At 40.1% G+C, this 21,378-nt stretch overlaps 1 protein-coding gene across 4 annotated transcripts in view; it reads right to left on the bottom strand.

Annotated features, from left to right (window-relative positions):
- The window catches only part of LOC105195749 (synaptogenesis protein syg-2), a 279,821-nt gene that overhangs the window by 80,078 nt on the left and 178,365 nt on the right, over positions 1 to 21,378 (bottom strand). For all 4 annotated transcript variants that reach the window (XR_005574637.1, XM_039448564.1, XM_039448565.1 and 1 more), the window contains one exon: positions 1,806 to 1,935. Coding sequence is in view for 3 of the 4 variants with exons in the window: in XM_039448564.1 (XP_039304498.1) it covers positions 1,806 to 1,935 (130 nt within the window). In the remaining variant the exon portion in view is untranslated. The remainder of the gene's footprint in view (positions 1 to 1,805; positions 1,936 to 21,378) is intronic.

The following is a 21,378-nucleotide window of genomic DNA, read 5'->3' as shown; positions in this document are numbered from 1 at the left end:
GTAACTTAGTTACTATTTGTTTTATGCTAACGTAGAGTTAATTACACCGATGCCGGAGTTGATGTTTGAGATGCTTGATTATATTTCGTGGAACTGCGTTTAATTGCATTTTCATGCAATTGCGAGGAATTTACTTTGCTATGAGGATGATGGCTTTTCGGATACTAACGTAATTATTTTTACGGAGAGATCTCACGCACAAAGGAATATAATTAAAAAATGAATAATTAAAAGAAATACATTTTATTTTGTTCTTTCCGTACGCAGAGTACGGTACATTAAACAATTAACAAGTTTGCGCGTGTGTGTGTGTGTGTGACATACGCGACTTTGGACCTTAAAATATATGTGAATGGTATATATATCAACTCTCCGTACGTTTTTCTATTACGTGCAAACTAAAATATTTTACGTACTTATGGTTGTAACAACGAATCTACAATTTAAAATTTCATTATTTAGTCCATTCGGATACACCCTTGTATAATACGTCAACAATGATTATTCGGTGGAAGTTTGCAGAGTGGTCGTAAATATGAAAGTCACCCTTATCCACCCCTAGTTTGTATATTTTTTTGCCTCGCCGGATTCGTGCTCGGGCGAGCTCACATTTTCGCAAAGCGGCTGGCTGGCCGCCCCGGTATCGGGTGCTGCCATCGAAAAATCGACGTCTAGTCCGCACACGAAAGCGGACTCCCGGCTTTGCTTCGCTACACGCGAGTGTAGTGGCCGCACGCGTGAATATCGCTTACGTGGACCAACCTCGCCCGGGACTTCTTCCTATCGTCGCCCTTATCGTGACGTTTAACGAGCGCAGGTCACGTTGTATATCCAGGGTGCTCGCTTTTTATACGACCGTACCGCAATGGTAAGTTAACTCCGATACAGGACGAGGAGGAGATAAGTGATAAAGGTCGGCGAATGAGCCAGCAGGAAGAAATAATTATCCACCACGCGATAGAACGCTGCGACTCTTTCTGACGAGTTTAGCTCGTTATGACTTTCGACAATTTCCTAACGCTACGCCTTTATTCACTTGAAGGCACATCGTATATTTAGAATGCTGCTTTTTTATACGATGCTATCGTAATGATAATCTAACCCCGATACGGAAGGAAAAAAAGATAAGTGATAAAAGTAGATGAATGAGTCGATGGAAAGAAATAATTAATCACTATACTACTGAATAAAACATTCAATCCCTCTCTCCCTCTCTCTCTCTCTCTCTCTCTCTCTCTCTCTCTCTCTATCTATCTATTTATCTCTTTCTCTCGTTAATTTTCATACATGTATTATTCAAATAAAATTCAACGATGTATGTAGCTAAAATACAACGTTAAATACTAATATAACTTTTGTTTTAGAAACGTGTCAAATTTAATTTTGTTATCTTATATTAGTCTCACAATATAGCTGAATTAGAGATTAATATCATATTAAAAAATATATATATATACGAGATCAATTTCTTGTCTCTCTCAACATTCTTAACCTAATTGTATTAATTAATTTTATTAATACATTATTATAAAAATTATATTAGATTTAGTAGAATCTTTTAATACGATATTAATTGTCAAAAGCTTTTAGCAACATAATAAAATTATATATATATATATATATATATATATATATATATATATATATATATATATTTATATTTATCGGAATAGATCAGAAAATGTCACAGATATAACCATGTCCCCATTCGTATTCCTTTTATTCCACGACTTCTTGCATGCGATGTACGTTAACTCTCAGGGGTTTTTCTTCTAAACCATAAAAAGCAAGGCTTAAGGGCTTACCTGTAGATCGGGATGACGTCACTCTTGTACCAGACGACCAAGATAGCGGAATCGTTGCGATGAGGTGGACGAATATCGCATGGCAGTTCGGCCGTTCCACCGAGGACCGCTCTTGCAGACAATGGCGGCCCTAAAACATGAAATACTGATCAGATAGTTGTCACCTGCATTTTTCGTTGTATCTATGACCGGAAGAACTTTTACGTTTAAAAGTTTCGACTTTGTCAGAGATAGCTGTTTAAAGCAATCGTTTAAACACATATTACGCAACGTACTGCGAAGATATATTATGTATCTCAGATTTTTAAAAACTCGACGATTTGGTTATGAGAGCTAATAATCTAATACGCTTTGTAATTAAAATAAAATAATTTTCATAACTAATATATTAATATTATTGACTTTTGCGATTAAACACGAAATTGTGTTTTAGTTATTATATGAAATAACTATATGAAATCGTATATATGAATACGATTGAAATATGAAGCTAAAGATCAAAGACATAATAATTCAATGTAATGCATCTATTAATTTAATATCTATTTCCATCAATGTAGATTTAGCTTGTTTTTTTATCAGTATCTAATTTTTAGAGTTTTTATTATTTTAGACTAAAAAAGAAGAATACGTTAAGTCGAGATCAAAATTAATTTACATTGATGGGAAATGGACAAAATTTTAATCGATTTAAAAGTCAGTTTTCGCAATGCGCAAAATAACAATAGCAAGTTTCGCTGAATGATAAATTCAACGATTCATAAGTCAAATTTGACGAGGTCCATGGTAACATTTGGCCTCTCTTTTCAAGATGGACGATTGAATGCTTCCGAGATGAAACGAGGAGAAAAACGAATTCGGGCGAAGATATCGGCGTTATGCAGAACGAAGAAAGGTCACGTCACAATTTCGCGCTCCAGAAAACGTTTCCAACGGACGGCATCCTGGGCATTTGGTCTGGGTCAGGTATTGAAGGATCGGCGAGAATATTTGCGGAGGAGATGACGGGCAACGGAAGAGGATGCCAGGGAGGACAACGCGGCCGGTCGGCCGGCCAGCCGGGCGACGCGCCGGAAAACGGAAACGGATGTATATATGCTGGTAGTCCGAGCGTATTAAAACTGAGCGAATAGCGAATAGATTTCCTTTCCAGTCTGTCGACCATAGAGGAAACGTGGATTTGTACGTTCGTTCTCTCTCTCTTTCTCTCTTTCTCTCTTTCTCTATCGACGACAGTTGAATTTTTCCAAATTCCGCGGCTCTCAGTTTTCAAATTGAACGTCAAACAAAGCGATTCGTCGAGATCCCTGACTGTTCTGTGATTAATCAAACTTATTTCAAAGTTACGCCTGAATACGAGAGGGAAAATAAAATAAGCAGCGACGGATCCAATTAGGTATTATTCAATTTTTTTTTTTAATATCTCGCACGAGGGCTGTATATTTCGTAAAACATCGTATGATATTCGTGAATATTATACTGAAAATAGAATTCAAAATGTCAAATAACAAGTTCACGTGCAAACTAGTAGAAAATTAATGTCTTTATCTAAAATATTTTCTCTGAAGATTAATTTCGTTTTCTCTTACTTCTTTAAAACATTCTATTCCTATTATAATTATGTAATTTAATCTATCTAGTTTGTAGCATAATTTTTTTTATTATTTTCTCAAGATTAAATCCACGTAATACGTGCAAAAGCATACAGATGGAAATCAACATTTTTAGAAACAAAAACATTTTTAGAAATCAACATTTTCAATCGAAAATATATAAATTTTGTAAAGGTGAATAAAGAACAGTTATTTTATATTTTAAAAGCGCAAAATAGCATTCATTATTTTCGTAGTATATGCTCGAAAATGTTACAGCTCCTCCCCCATTTGCAGAGAACAATGCGATATGCGAAACAAAAGTGGCGGGCATTCCATTATCAAACTTGGCGAAACCTTTATCTTACCTCGTCCAATTTCTGAGTTTCTGTCATAAGAGTCATTTCTCTTCCTTACATTTTCAGCCCCATGAGCGATAGTTCGCACGGCGCGCATATTAGGTCTCTCGTTCCAAGTTTTGAATTTTTAAGCAGAATTTTCACTCTGTGCCGCCGTCGCGGGAGGGAATATATTATGCAGTCCCTAATTTACCGTCCAAGAGCTGGTCGCTTCACTCTCGCAGAACGAAGAAAACGAGTTTACGCGGATGAACAAATGGAAAGGCTCGGTGTCTATTTCACCGTTTATTCGAACATTCCACGGCACACGGTGATATGTTTGAATTTAATCGACGAACGTTAATAGAAGAACAACGCATTGACTTTAATTAATGTTTAATCAATTATATTTACATTAGCAGAAGGGAAAGCGTACAGTTTGTAATTACTTCATTCACTCTCATGTACAATATTTTCATTATGATAATATATCTCTTGCATATCGCTAACACAGAGAATGATAACAGTTAATTAAATTTGATTATTAAAATTAGGTCACTTGACGTGTATTTTAAGTTTACCATTCCTCCGATTTGGTAATTTTTAAATCTTTCAAAGTTCTCAAATGAAAGTATTTTTAATAAATCTTGTGCGATTCTTTTCTTACAGCATGTGGTCAGTACACGAAATACATAGTTTTATGTATGCTTGCAAAATAAAAAAACACTATGAGATTACAGGATATATATGCAATAAAAACAATTTGAAAAAAAGGAAACAGAATTTTCATTGAAAACTTCACTGAAAATAATGGTATTAATAATACGGTTAAAACTTTTCATCAAAGAGAAATCTGACATATATTGACAGGTATTGTATAAAAAATATTTAAAGAAACAGTATTATTAAAAAAAAAACATATAACTATGACACAGTGATTACATAAAAGCATCAGAGTTATTAAAAATAAAATCATGGTTTTATAACGAATATTTAAAACAAAAGGACTATGAAACGTTGGTTTCATAAATCCTTTACGAATGTAAACCGAAACGGTCTAGCTAGTCCAACTGCAAATAAATCGCGTAGTTCGAACCAATGCACAGCATTGAAACTACCTGTAGTCACACCATATGGGATTCTTCCTAGTTTTCAAATCCGGGGCAGTATCCAGCATAGAGAAAAAGTTGAAATTTCACTGTGTGGATTTTAAGCTGGCGCGCGCCAATAGGCGCCAATCCCTTTGGTGTATTCGCGATATAAAGTACACATACCCGAGATAGGATTTTACATATTGGGAGAGATGCATTGATTTTCTTGATTAAATTACCCAAATCCAAAATTTCTGTTAGCCGATCTCGCGGAGTATCTCGAGTATATTAGGATGTTTACTCAAATTTGGTAAAAGAATTTTTTGAGAACTCCCGAATTTTTCAGGAATTTTGTTCAAAATTCCAAGTAAAATTAGGACATTTTAAAATGGAGTTTATTTATTAAAATAAATTTATTTTATTGTGTGCACTTTTTAATTCCCCCATCCTCTTAATCATTATAAAGAAAAATCACTTGAGTTTTAAATATCAAACTTGTGAGAAAGTATTAAAAAAAAAATAATATGAATTGAATATGGTATAAAACAATCCGTTCGCAATACACAAATCTAGCTTACCTAAAGTACAGAATTCAAAGAGTGATTAAACATACAAAGCCAATTTTGAACGATAAGGATTATTATAATGAATTATATATGCATAGTTAGATGAAATTCATGCATAAATAGAATGTATATTTTAAAACTTAAGAAGCTAACATTAAGTTATTAGTTATTTAATATACGTGAATGCACTATTTATTGCTAATCGTTTGTTGACATCTTACATTATCAAGGAAAAATGATGAAAAAGTAATTTTGTGAGAAAGAGTTAGCATTAAAATAAAAAATTATAATTTCAAAAATTTCCCTACCAGTAAAATCTTATAAAAATCCATGAGCAAGAACAAAGAAGAAATCCCTTGAAAATTGCAGGTTTTTTCGCTTTTTCTCCCGATAGTAAACACTATATACGCAAGCGTGTGTAAAGCCGTCTCTCCTTCGAATGATTAGATAGAAGTAATCCTGTAGCGTCGGGGTCAATGTATCTAGTAGAAAGAAAGAGAGAGAGAGAGACACTAATTAAATTTGCAGGCAGCCGAAGTGGCACCACTCCGCCGCGCGCGTGAGCTACTCTTTTTTCGCGCATTATACATTTATACTCAGACAGATCCGCGCCTCACAGACATCTTTACCGCGTGCTCTTCCATTTTTCTTGCGTCCCCGTAGCTCATAGAGTTAACGTTAACGGTGTTACCCGGGCGGCGGGAACGCACGGGAATGCTTTTTACTCCCCCTACCCTGGCCTATCTGTCCGGACTGGATCCTACGTATCTACGTATACGTACGTAGGATCCAGTCTCGCGTGTACGTCGGTATAAGCGTACAAAACAACGGTTTTCCACGGCGTCCGCTAAATTTCCCTTGGGCTGCCCGCGGTGCATTATGTGTCCTGAAGGGTAGCGGGCAAACCGTGGATCGCCCCCCGTCGTCCCGTCGTGCACCTTGTCCCTTGTGTGCCTCGCGTGATCTTCCCTCTGTTACCTGCCCAGAGGCAAACGGCGCGCGACAGCCGCGAAATCGCGCTGAAAAGCGTTTTGAAAAAAACGAGAGCTTCTGTGACGCGCCGTCTGCCTATTTGACATACTTTTGAAAAAAAAAGGACAACAGCGAGAGCGTGAATAGCGAGCCGGTGCAATCCCTTTCGTCGGTACGCGAGGGGATTCTTCCATCGGTTTCGCGTTTCATTGATGATTTTTTCAACGACGGGCGAACATTGTGCCTGTGGAGATTTGTGGAAGTTGCGTCGTTATCCCGACGAGAGAAAGAGAATATTTTTACGCTCTGCGACTTTTTTTTTTTTTTTTTGTTTGGCAGAAATCCCTCTCGTCACATTCAAGTTAATAAATGTTTATCGCGAAAATTATCACGCGCATTCAGATTTAGTTTTTATCACGTTTGTTAACGCTGTATCGGTACATTCCACCTTTTCTCAAACTGACTCGAAATTGGGCTTCTACCTCGATGAAAAACAAAATTTTCGTTCTATACACGTTGCAGGCATGTTGGAGTGAATTTCCGCCTCGACGAGAAAGAATAACATTGCGTACGTGATACTACCCGTCTCGCGCGAGAGATAGTTTCTTCTTTTTTCCCCTCCCCGGGGATCCAATTTCGAAAATTTAATACACGGCGTGTAGCAAACTAGCTCGCGAAGTTTTGAAAATCGCAGTCCCGATGATTAATCTTCGGGTGCCGTGAATCACGTCATCCGAGATGTAATCTCCTTCTCTTCTTTTCTCTCGCGAGCGATATAAAAATCTATCTTTATACATTTACGAAATGTTCTTGATAATTTAATTTAAATATAGTTTATCGATATGGCTAATGGTACAAAGTATCGATATGAAAATGTTTGGGATATAATGTATGAAAAGCTATCTCTTTTTGCGTGAAATATGCACACGGGAGAGATATCGACCAGCCACAACACACGTATTGTGCAATGTGGCTGTTGCCAATAGGTGGAATTACACACGCGTATTACGTCAAAGTGACGATTCTTTCGGAAATATTCGTCGAAAAAGTGCGCACCGACAGAGCACGGTATTTATGTAACGTTGCCTCCGTCAGGAGGGAAAGTGATATCGTCGAGCGGAAAAAGCCGTTCTTTATGAAGAGCTGCTGAATCGACAATGTGATTTTCCATGATCGACGATGCACAAGAGCTTACGCAAGTATCGTGTGCTTCGGGAGGAAATGAGTAAGAAGGAAAGGTTGCCAAAATTCAAACGAACGAAACAAGATCGATGGAGATGCGCGAAAAAAACATCTCGTTTGTACCAATTTCTTCCAAATTGTTTTTCGACCTATTTCAAGATCGCAACGCGAAAAAAATAATTCTTTCAATTTTCAATGAGTTTATTTTTGAAATGGCTTCCGTTTATTACGATTACATCCTACATACATACATATATATATATGGCTATTCGAAGCGTTAATTTACAAGGGTTTCAATTTGCACGATAGTTTCCCCAAGCATTAAAGCAGAAACAATGTAAATTAAAAGCTATTTGTGAGCTTTTGATCGATATGTGCATGTAATTTGCAACCCGATAATTATTAAATGATAGCAAGATGTAAATGTCATGACAAAGTGTTAAATTGGAAAGGTTTTCGAAGTAGAAGAATTCTCTCATGATTGATTTTCTGTAGCCTTTCCTTTCAATTGTTCTATAACAAATAAAATTAAAAATATATAAATTATTTTATTTAATTAGAGTTTTGTGCAGAGAATAAAAACGGTGAAGTTTGCTTTAACGACACAATTCACTTTAATGACTCATACAATTCCCTCGGATATTTTACCATTGCTAATTTATCTTACTTAACTGATTAACGCGATAGCGTATTTCGCAGTCTTAACGTCGCGGAGGCGGCAAGATACGAGAACGTCTCGCCGATAAGGAATACAGGAATGTATGACCGCGCTGCCGAAGCTAGAGGCCGGAAATCAGTGTTACGGCTACCCTCGTCTGGGCAAGCCCTTACCGCGCGCAGAAATAACCCAAACGGGGGGCTATCCGACTAAGCCGATAATCCGCGGGTCAGACAGTGTCGAGAAGCCGTACAACTTTGCTTAGCTCCGCCCTTTACCCCTCGAACCTACGGCCGTCCACGGAAACCTGCGGTTAGCTGGGAGCTATCGTTTCTGCGCTTTGGCCACACCTCGTAGAAATCAATTTACTCTCGGGTTATTCCACGGGAAAGATCACCGCTGAGCGAAGACGAGGATTAGGGAGAATAAATACGCTGATTCCGTGGAGCCTTTAATAATCGAAGTCACGTCGATGTCGCGGCTTGTCGGCTCGTCGGCTCGTCGGCTTTCGACTGTAATTTCAGAGACAAGGTCAAATCAGCGTAATTACAGAGGAGAAGAGGATTGGCAAACACACGATATTCCGCAATCCATTTAATTTTGAGGTCGACTTTAATCATCAATGATTATTTATCATTCGCAACGGCGGCGTTTCATCATTTTCAGATTCACGTAATTAATGTACTTGTAATTGAAAGATAATATATATGTTTTTCAATTAACATTACATACAACCTGGAAAACCGATTCAACCGTTTTCACATTTCATCGTGTTCTACTTCTCTTTATCTTTTAGAGAGACGAATACAAAGTTTATTTAATTCTTTAAATTTCAATACTGGCTCTCACTTCGTGATTATTGCATTTTATTCTATTCTTTTTTTTCAGTTTATTCTAATAAAAAGGGAATAGAAACGGAATATTTTTATATTATACGTATCACACAGATCAGAGATCCAGAAGCACATGATATCTAAAGTTTACAAAATGTAAGATCATTTTTCCATTTTAGATGTTAATCTCACATGACTTGCCTCTGTCGTCATCGATTATGCTGTCCACCGAAAATTCGATCTATTCGTTTTTCCAATCACGCAGCTTATAGCTTCTTCGTTCATCGGGGAAATTCGAAAACAAGTAAACTGTGAGACCTCGTTTAATCGAGATTAATCGCTCCGGCAACCTTCCTCGCGTCGAGAACAAGCGCCGTGTGTGTCACGTATCGCGCAAGAAAAGAAAGAAGAGAAATCATTTTCTTCAGTTTGGACTTGTCGTAGTCATCAGAGCGTTCCGGTCAGAGTGTTCGAATAATAAAATTGGAAACATCAACTTGCACGTGTGTGTGTGTGTGTGTGTGTGTGTGTGGGCGAAGATATACGTTGCTTCGAGCGTTGCAATATCGTCGAGTTTTAGGGTTTTCGCAGCTGTGACAACGGCTGGCCGCAAAAGGCGGTGCCCCGATTTCCCCCGAAACTCTCGCCAATATCATCATAACCATAATTCCACGATTCCATTGGGAACTTTTTTCCATTCGTACCGTGCGGCTCTCACCCGTGTCCCTCGTTGTCGTTCTCATCCGGGGAACACGAGGTATCTTTTGCGAGGGATTTTTTGCGGACAGGGCGCTCCGTAATGCGGTACTCCTTGCGGTAGACAAAATTATTTTATGGAATTTATTACTTTCTTTTTGCGATAGATTGTAATATAATCTGTACATTGCGATGCAGATATCATATTCAGCTATTATTAAACTTCGTGAAATTAATAATCATTTCGCCTTTAAAATCAATGGAAAATAAAAAAAGGTCTTTAAATTATCTATTAGGTCTTAAAAATTGCAATGTGAATTAAAGCAAGCTTGCGCTTGCTTGTAACAAATTTATCTGTTTGCATTCAGTAAGCAAGATCACTTGTGCTGATCTTCCCGTACGAAATATGTACATCTTAGAACGTTAAGATATCGGTGATACGGTGGCGGTTCCATACGAGCGACGAAGCATGTGTTCAGCGTTGTATTTTTTGCAATTTGATTTCCTCTCGCTCGATGCTCCACTTCAAAGCGTATAACGTTTAGCCGGCTCTTGATCGGCTGTAGCTTGGAACACTCAGGATTCGAAGGAAAACGTGAAACGAATGAGAGAGAAGCAAAGACAAAAAGGAGGCTGGCGCGCGCGGTATCTCGTATGGATTGACGTGCACACTCGATTTCGCAATGATACCTGATTGCTACCAAACCGATATGCTCAGTTTCAGGCTCAAGGATGATACACGAAGACGGTTAATTTTCAGCATTTAGGAAACCAAGCTGAGAGATCTCATTTCTATAACACTAAAATCTTTTTTTTAAATACAAGAATACAAAATATTTATAAGTAGCACTAGATGTTTTTACTTCATATTTTTATGGATTTATATTAATTGTAATAGAATTATTTAAAATATAGTAAAAAATTTCTAAAAACAATTTAATAACAACGCAACTCTCTCTCTCTCTGCAGCTTTCTCTCTTCATATTTTTATAGCTTCACAACTTTGTTACAGCTTTACAGCTTCATTATTTTATTTTGATCATCCCGCAGTATATTTCGACCATTTCGCTAAAAAGGTATAACATGCTGCGTACCGACGGCTGTTTTTGTTTCTTTATTTGTTTGGTTCGCTACTCGACATCAAAGCCTGTAGCTTGGGCAATTTCGACCAACCTTGTCGTTTACGCGTCGAGTTTACTCGAGGGAAATGTGATGGAGAAAGCGGTGCACAGAATACACCCGTTACCCGTTGATCCACTATGCAAAAGCCTACGAACTTGTAGTACCACAAACTGCCGTGCTTGTTTTCGCACGTGCCAAACCTGACCTGTGATTTACGTAAATTAGACCCTCAAGAAACAAAGGATGCCGTATGTTTACCGACGTTTTACTAATAGCAAATACATGAAGTAAAATAGCAATGATGTAAGAAGATATTGAAAAAAAGAATCAAAGTAAAATGATCATTATACTCGTATTGACAATTTGTCAATCGTATTAAATCGTTTGTACAAACGTTACTATTATTTCATAAGAAAATATATGAATAGCAAAGAAAAAGTATAAAATTTCATTAGTTATAGTCGTTAAAGTAATATTACAAAAGCGAAACCATAATGCATTCTTTTGTTTCATAAAGTTTTAAAAAAGTACTTTGACATAAAATATTTATATACTTTTTAAAATTTAGCAGTGCAATTGCGTTTAAGGCTTCCGTTGAATATGATGCGTAATAAGCTAAACTCGAGTACCTCGATATAAATGTATGCAGAAATTGAGTGCTGATTGAGTACGTCAATTTAGTTTCCGTTCGCATTTTCCAAGAAGTATAATATCGAAAGGTTTTCCAAGTGAGTTTACGGAAGATTCATACTCGATTCACCGCCGATAAGCTTACTCGTAAAAATAAAGACGGAGAGATGCTAGAAAATACTCGAGGGACTCCGGATGCTTTCAGAATAGACAAGGCAATACAATTTCGAGCAAAATGCCTTTGTTTTAGCGTGAAAAGGGAAAGGAACGAATGCACTTAATAAAGCACTCTATTTTTCATAGCTGCTCCAGATACTCGGCCTTTTAAGCATTAATAATTGTCGAATGAAAATGCTAAAGCGATGTAAAATGTTAAGAAGATGGCTTTGAGTAAAATGCAAATAGAACTAACGGATTTCAAATAACAAAAACGTGTAACAATTGTTAAGTAAGAAGATTAAAAGTGTCGAGATCAATTGCGATAAAGATTAATTTCTAGATAGAAATGGGACATTTCAAGTGAAACTTAACAAGTTGGCACGGATAATTGTAAACATTTCATAATGTCGAAATGTGCGAGGTAAGCGCGATTGGCCATTACATCCTTATCTTTGCTTCTTTCGTTGTTTGCACGGTAGATTTTGTCAAACGTAAGCTCGCTGTCTAATGAGTAACCAAGTTCTTTATCGTTCACGACGCTTCTCTTATCGCCGTCCGTCGGTGAGAAAATCTGCTTTCCGCTCTTCTCACTACCCTCGCGTATATTCAGTCCTTTGTCTGGTACGAAATACCGGCTGTTGCACGTACTCGCACTTTTTCCGTTCTCCCCTTGTTCACGAGTATTCTCTTAGGTTCCGGAGATTTTCTCCCATTAAAGCCGAAGGGCGAAAATGCCGTTAATGGGATCGTTAAGGGTCTCATTAACGTTCTCGGCAAGGTGGTCGCAGGGGTGGATAATGACGAAGTAATTAAAATTTGATCAACTTCTTACTAAACCGACTTGTCACTTTTTTTTTCCAAATAGCAACATGCAACATGGTTATTCCTTCATCACTTAAGATCCTATTAACGACCTTGCGAGTTAAATATTGAAGACGCCAGACAAACTCGGCGCAATTACTTTACTCCTCTTTCTCGCAGGCAATGTTTCGAATATCGATATTTCAAAAAATATCTCCAAGGCAATTTTTTAGTCATTTGCGATCCTTCCTCGCCCCCTCGCGTCCCCTCCCTCCTCGGGGGAAGTAATGGGAAATCGAATGTTCCACCACTGGTTACAAACGGCTCCTTGGCGATCAGCAACATTCGCGTATACTTTGGTGCGATTTTTCGTTCGGAAGTTACTTATGAGCCGAATCGGAGTTCACTCTCGATAGGGCGAAAGAGAAATGCCACGGCAGAGGAAGGATGATGAATAAAGGGGAGGGGCGGCGAGAGCGGGCGGAAGGTGCCAGGTCGTAACCGTAGAACGATCTCGCCCGAGGGAACGTCCTGCGCCGTATGTCCTCTGCATACAAATGCCTTTCCTATAGCCGTTCACCGAAGCCATCAGGGTTACCGCAGAACGGAAGACTGGCTTGCCAATTTTAAAGGCCGTTTGTGAGTGATGTACAACGTCTGCGCACATCTAGCGGCTGCCCGGCTGTTCATTCGACGGTACGTATCGGCGAAAGCATATATACACCCGCGCGCTACGATTCCGTATTGGCAATAAAAACGTATTCCTGCGAATACGTGGATATGGCAGTATGAACCAGGTTGTTTACGGTGGAAAGCGCTGTAATAGTTTCGTGCAATTTATTGTCAAGACCGTCTGACCTGGAAAATAACGGATAATAAATCAAATTCGCTTTTGATATTGGATTTAAATCAATTATGTCTCTCTCGTTTAATTCTTAATTTCGCGATTGCATTATGCGATTGAGTATTAAATTAGATTATACTTGCATCGAATAACGTAAAGTGTAACTAGAAACTGGAGATTTTACGCGATTATTTCAAATCAATAATAATTAAATTATTCTTAAACGAAAAGCAAGTGCGCACGTAAATAGGGCGTATTGTTAATTACTTGGTTTTACCAGCAGTCAATTATCTTCGTATATAGTAAATATGTAACACAAAATTATATAATTGGGATGTAATCTATATGCATTAATTAGAGACAAAAATGTTGATGAAAGATGCATTATGTGTGTCCAAATGCATTATCAGGCTAATACGCAAATTAATAAGCGGTTGCAGTGTATTGGTTTAATAATTGTAATGATAGCCGAACGATTCTGATCCGTTCGCACTAATGATCCATACCGAAAATATTCTGCTACGGCATCACGCAGACGTTTAATGTTTAATTTGCTAGCTTTTCGGGATTATTTGATCCGCCATGCGGAACAAAATCTATTTTGCTATGATGTTATAAAATTCAACATCCCAACAAGGGACGTGTTTTATGTGTGTATCCTTCAATTTTATTAATTTACTAATTAAAGCAGTCGATCGCAGTCGCGGCGTGGTTCCGCCATAGATATGTACGCTTCGGTACGCTAGATTTAATTAAGGTGCATGCATTAATTCGTTTGTACGCCCCGGGAACTTTGGTTTTACAGCTTTTGTTATAGCGCAAATTAAACACGTTAATAATAGTAACGATGATGATGATGATGATGATGATGATGATGATGATAATAATAATAATAATAATAATAATAATAATAACGGTAATTATTATTATTTGCGTAATAGGCACCGATAATGAAACGCAGTGACGTTTGTTTATAAATTCATATGATGCTTTTAATAGCAGTATTTGATTCATATTTTTCATCGCGCGAGAACGACAGGCGTGCAAAAAGATGTGCATAAAATGGCAACTCGCTCCTGTACATAGCACGTAGCATCAGCTGCACCTGCATTCGCCTCTTTAGATGTCGTGTCATATAGCTGCCGCGACACATTAGATCGCTGTGGAAACTCTCAATAAGAGCGACGTGCACTTTCCCGCGAACGGGCGGCGGCGGCGGTGGGATGCGAAACGTCTTGCGGTTAGTTTCGAGGCGTTTCGGGCCTCAAGTTCTCCGGCGCGCACGATGTTCACGGCGAAGCGCACGGAGCACTCAAAAAGTTTGGCAAAGAACAAGAGGAGGCGAGCGTTTCAAAGTGAAAACGGTATTTCCGAAAGCGATTAGAGTTCCGTGACAGACGGCACGAATTCGCCGAGATAATTACAACGCCCGAGGGGTGTGCGCTGATCTCGTTTTCGAGCTATATCTGCTTTTTTTTTACGTAACTTACAAGTGCAAGTTTTGTTCTCGGCAATTTACAATTAGCGAATGCACGAAGTAGCTGCGTACGATCGTTACGATTCGCGCAGATGGTAGTCGAGAAGGTCATTGTTGTTATCCGACCGTTTGACGTTGAGCGTTTTACACGCAACAAGGCATTAAAATACTGAGCTGGCTTACGATCAGCAACGGTGCTTTTATCGGGTGAATGCATTTCGGGAGATGATTGGCTCTTATGCAAGCGGGGCGACGTACGGCCGTACCGGAAGTTTGAAGCACGTCGAACTTTCCGAACTATCAGCACTTAGACGATAATTCTCTTGAGGGACGAAGACCGTTCTCAGCGCGACCCTGCCTTCGTGGAAATTAATTACCCTCGTCGATCGCTTTTCATTCTCTCTTTCACCCCGTTCGTGTCTCGACTGGTTCTCTCCCTTTTCACCTTCACCGATGCACGAAACCCACCGGGGGTCGGTGTCGGGAAGTTGTGTATGCGGATGACAAGAGGAAGTAAGATAGAAGAGAAGGAAGGAAGGAAGGAAGGAGGAAGGAAGGAGGAAGGAAGTTGCCGAAGTGAAAAAAATGTCTCGTCTATAACACGCCATGCACCAGAAATCAGAGTAGTTTGCCGAAAGCCGGCAAATTCCATATGGCGCGACATTCCACAATTTCCACGTACTTGGCGCGTTCCGCGTTCTTCGAGTAATTATCAGCGCGTAATTACTTCCTCCCGACTGATTCATATATATTGTACGTGTGCCCAGACGTACATGAGAATATTTTAATATATGCATATATACGTACATGTATACATACATATACATACCACACAGCGCTACGAAAGGTAAATGTGTTGAACGTTGCAGATATAGCGTGATAAAATATTAATAAAAGTTGCAAAGTTAATCTTTATAACATTAGATACGATATATTCATCGATCCGCGGACCCTTGGCGTTCGAAAGAAAAAGTTTAATACAGGAACTGCGGAAAAGTAAGTTATTTTATGTATACCTCTCTTATTTTCTTTGACGTTACTACGGATTGTTGTGTTTTCAGCAATATGTTTGCATTGTTTGCATTATTAAGAATAAGTCAGTTAAACTTTGAAGCACAATAGAAACAATTCAGTATTATACCAAAATGGCAAAGAGAGAAACTTGAAAATAACATGCTGTCAGGACAAATCGAGTTATGTCGAAATATGCCGTGATCTTGCTGCTTGCAAATTGAATAATAATCGTGGCTTTAGATGTATTTTTAGGACGTTGTTTAAATATGTTGATGTTTTTGAACGATCTTTTAAATAATACAGACGACTTGAAATATTAATACAAATGTTACTAATTACATTACACTTTTATATATCTTCTAAAATTAATATTTGGTATGTCATGAAAACATTCCACATATAATTGTTATTTTAAAAGTATAGCTGATAACAGATTAGAATTTAAAAAACTGCAAAAATAACAATTTAAAGTATCATCCAAACTGTTTATAACTAACCAAGACAAAAAATCAGAAATACGGGTCAATATAAAAAAACTGAGAAAGATTTTTAATCCAGATTATATATAATTACAACAGAAATATTTATCTTGACTAGAAAATAGTATCACAGGAAAGAATAATTATTCGAGTTATCTGCGAGATCAAATATCGGTAGGTTGCTTCAGCTATCGACTGGATCGATTTATCCCCCTGTCCGGGGATATTTGGGGCATGTGGCCTGATCCTCTCTCGCGAATTCTAATACGCGAGTGTCCTCCGGCCAAGAATTCTCGTCACGCGGTAAAAGGCTGTGGACCCGCTGGAAACAATAACTCGCCACTACGTGATGTCCCTTCCGAGGGACGAGCAGTTTGGTTATATAATAAATACTTGCCTCATCCACCCGTTTCACCAGCACCGCAGGGCTTTTATTCTTCCGCGGATCATCTTCTGTATGGTGTATATAGGAGAGCGGAACGAAACTAAGAACCACTCGTCGCCATCGGGTGGAATCATGCTTCTCTCGCGCAGTTCCGAGCGGACTGCTTTGAGAGTTTCCGGGAATAATATCATTTCCATGTACCCGCCTCTCGTTCGCGTGCCATTTCGCGCGCTTCCTCCTTTTTTTTATCACGTCTCCTACTCCTCTCTTCATCCACTTGGAATACTTATTGCCTCGCTCTTTAAAGTCTCTGCTGCTTTTTTTTATCACATCATCCTTTCTTCGCGGAAAATCCGAGGAAGACTTTGGATTATATATACTACGGTGAAATGAGATAATCGATTTATCGTAAAAGTCTTGACGGCGCTCTACATTATACGTCGTTCAATTCAAGCATTATGGTGACAAGTAACGAATGAATAAGTAATAAAAGTAACTCATTTCTCGAAATACCTGCTGAAAAGAAAGCAAAATGTGTTCAAATATAAAAATGATATATAAATGAATATAACATTTTTGTAGAATAACATTTTGCCGATATAGAAAAAGAAATTGCGCCGGTATCGCACGTATCGTACGCGTAGAAATGTTAAATCCTTCGATTGTCGGTAGCTTCTCGTGTATTATGTACTTGGTGCATTGAGCTATGTCGATACGTTTCACCTCATTCCTATACCTTTTACATTTTATCGTTGACTACAGAACAAAAAGTGACAGTTGAACAAATCGATCTGAACGCCACTTGTGCTGGAGCCTCAAAAAGAGGACACCGAATTGAAAGAAAACTATTCTTGTTATTCTTTTCGCTGCTGCGAACTGTCCTGGCAACTCGCGATGCAAATTTTCCTGCCCTCTGAAAAAAAGTCAAGCATCGGCCCCTGTGTATTCGTGCTCGGGGTTCTCTTAGCATATCTTTCTCGCTTCTTTCTACCTTTCTCCCTCTCCTTCTCTCTCTTTTATTTCCCTTCTTTCAACTTTCCAACGTGCTTCTCGAGTGGATGAGCCATTATGCAAGTGCATTTTGCGAAAAATCGAGAATAGCCAAACAATACCGAGACTTTCGCGCGTACAATGACGCAATTACCAGAAAGCCAGACGCATTTGCAGCGCGCAAATACAAGTACAGATATTAATGTGCGATTTATTCTCGCGGAGAAAAACCGCATCTTTTTCAATTCCCCGTATCCCTCGGGCAGCAGAGGCAGGGATCGAAACACCAAACGTGGAAGCGAAATCGTTGACGTGCGTGCTTTATTAGCAACAAAGTGCGCCGCCCGCTCGTCGCTCATTTTTCTCGCTCTTAAGGGGATTATCAGAGGCGGCGAAGCGCCGGTGGCTGCCGCCGAAGGCAGCCAACGGATAAAGACGGCCGCGGTGTGGAAAGGCCGCTTCTCAAACGAAAGCGAGACGCTCGGGGCGATGATCCTGGCAAACAAACAGAGACCGCGCAACTTGCGCCACGACGTTATCGTTGCCGCATCCCGGCTACGAATGGAATTACTACCTGGCAAACGCATTCTCCGTGTTTACTCCGCGTCTATCTTTTACCTTTCGCCTCCGCCGCTCTTACGCTGCCTCTCGAGAGCACACTTTGTTTCTCGATGAAAGCGTTTTCACGCGTTCACGTGGCAATGGGTAAAGGGGCACGGAAAAAGACGGAGGCGCCGAATACTTTGACTGAGTGGATTGTTTCAGTAGTCAACAGCTACCGATTGTTATCGACGGATTTTCTTTCGATTCTAGATGCGTAGCGTAAATATTCATACGCCTGCACAGTGACACGCGGAACGTGTCTAATTCTTAAGCGTACACAGCTAGGAATAACTTGATAACTTTGCGACAATTCAGTTACACATGTCGCGTGTATTATGGAAAATAATATTTTTCTCTTTTACCACTCTGACAGTTTTGTATGTGGATTTTAATTTTGTTCTGGATTTTAATTTTTTCTTTACGTGCCTCACGCTTTTCGTTATGTTTCTCGTCATTCATGCATAAAATACAAATAACCCAAGGCGAATATACCGGCGCAGCACCGCATTCCTTCCTAGGGCTCGAGCCAGGCTTGTGCCTTTGTGTGTAACGAAAGTGAGGAAGGCATCGCGAATACAAGATGCGCTCCCGATATGTGGTAGAACGTGCCGAGTCACCGCAATAACCTTGCAAACGATGATCAAAGCTCGTATGAAAAGCCATGCATAGGACGGCGATCGTTAAATGACCTCTGGAAGTTATATCCCAAAGGCTTCCTTCCACGCTCGGGGGAACCAGGTGACCACAACTTGACTTCGTAGCTGTTCTCGATTGGCGACAGTGTGTCAGAAACACAGAACGTTCGTGCGGAATTAGAAACAATGTGCTTGATAGAGAGAGAGAGAGAGAGAGAGAGAGAGAGGGGGGTGAAAAGAGCAAAAGAGAAAGACAGAGAAACAGAGATAGGGAAGAAAAGAGATTATACGAAAGAGAGAACGATAAAATAACAAACAGTAGTAAATATGCCGCTCATGAAAGTTTCAAACTTTGAATCTGTGTAACTGCAATTATACACTCGCTTTCGCGAATATGTTTCGGCGACGCTCGGCTTATCGAGCGCGTAAAAATGTCACCCCGTAATTCAGGAAAGTTTCCGCGCACGCGGGGGAGTTATAATGGTGTATAGGTTGGAATAACAGATTGCTAATTACGAGAACGACGTGAAAACTACCGCGACGTTCATCACATCGGGCATACTGAAACTGCATCCAAAGTCTAGGTAGTTTTGATTAAGTTTCTAACGGATGGCTGGATTCGTTCTAGGATCCTGTCAGACGTCAGGGAGGTATTCGCGCGTTCATTCACGGGCGAGGAATAGGGTGAAATTGGAGTTGAAGTGCCTTCGTGGAGCCGGACAAGTCCGTCAAGGGCCCGTAGGTAGATGGAAAAGGTCGCTCGGGATGAAAAATAAGAGGCGGGATCCTACGATCGACTCTTATATACCTTCATCGAGAGTGCTGCAGATAGAGGAATTCAGTGTTCGTCTTACTTCCATTCATCGTTCTTCTATATCCCTTTTTTACCCGTCCTTGTAGCGTCCATCGTCTTTTATTTTTAGATTGCCATATATTGGGTAAAGTTCCGTGCGCGATAGCGCTACATCGATCGCACGGCTGCGGAAAATTTCATAAGAGCGGTTACTCATCACGGATTTTACAATTCGTTTTAACGTTTTTCGATACTTGGTAATGGCTCAATAATAACTCGGGAATCGAGCGAAATCTAGCGCATCGACTACTCGTTTCCGCTCCTCCTTTCTAAAGAAAGGCTCGTAAGAAAAGCTTAATGTGATTTTGTACAATGATTACGAATTTATTTTCTCTCAGCCATGAGAAACTCATCGATCAAAAACCTATCGTCAATATACAGTCTTCGTCAAGCTGAAAAGGCGAATGGAATGATCTATTCGTACGCGTACTATTCCCACTCGCGCCAAGTCCCATTTAATTATTTTTTCGAAAGGGACGATGGTTTTTCATTGTCTGAGATTCGCGTACTCTTCAATCGCAATCTGAGAACGTCGGAATAGACCCTTGATGGGTCTTGAGAACAAGATCCCAAGCATGGTACGTACAACGTTCTTCGAAAGAGACTCGTGTCTGCTCATCTATTGAGGCGACGTCGACGGTAGAGAAGCACGCCGAAGTGACGGGGGGTAAGGGAGAGGAAGAGGGAGAAGAGTAGGATACGCCGATGGGGAGGCGCTCGTGCTCGGGACAACGAACCGATGGGATAGACTCTCGCAAAGACAGAGAGTGGGTGGAACGTTGATCGATTCCTCCTGCGGTTTCGTCTAGGAGGGCGAGGGAACTTATTGACTTTCTGAAGACGCTCGCGGAAGATCACTGTGCATCGGCAAGGATGCACAATGCGCGCCAAGTACATAGTTTCCCGCGCGGGTATGCACCGTCACGATCCGTACGTAAGATCACCCATTGTTTTCCGTATTCCTCCCACCGCGACTGATGTCTCGATCTTCGATTTCGAGTGTCCCCGCAACCGATCACCGAGATCCACGCTATACGTCGCGTAAGCGCGAGCGGATCGAGCTTTATCCCTCGCGAGAACGACGTGAACACGAGCGCTCTCTCCTCCTGGATAAACGGCTGAAACGCAGGAAGCGTAGCTTTCGGATGCTGCATCAAATTCCGCCGTCAAGATCGAATTAAATCGACAAAGCGGCAACGTCTGCCCTCGACGCGAGAACGTATTGTATTTTGACGAATGGCATTTCCATGTTGCGAGCCCACCATCATCCGCGAATGGCGCAATAAGGCAACACTGAATCGATCAAGAAGAAAGGCACCATTTTCATACTCAGACGGTTCACGTGTCGGAGTCATTTATCACGAGTGGCGTTCCGTGCATCCACCCGCGCGCGCGAGCGCGGGCGAGATATACTGACAAGAAAAGTCATAAGTCTTCCTCCATCGGCTTAATCGTATCCTTCGCGCTATAACTGAAACGTGCGGCAGCGCTACCATTTTTCCAGTGGAATTATTACGAATATCGGATGGAATGCGAGGCGAGGGTAGATGGATCCGGAGGGTCGCCGGTGGCCGGTCGCCGGTAGCCGGTCGCCAACGAATGTTGCGCGTCCGTTCTAACGAGAATGTACGACTTGTTTTGATTCACTGTCGG

This window comes from Solenopsis invicta, chromosome 4 (assembly GCF_016802725.1).
Source record: "Solenopsis invicta isolate M01_SB chromosome 4, UNIL_Sinv_3.0, whole genome shotgun sequence".
NCBI lineage: Eukaryota > Metazoa > Arthropoda > Insecta > Hymenoptera > Formicidae > Solenopsis > Solenopsis invicta.
This window is presented reverse-complemented; position numbering and strand designations above follow the sequence as displayed.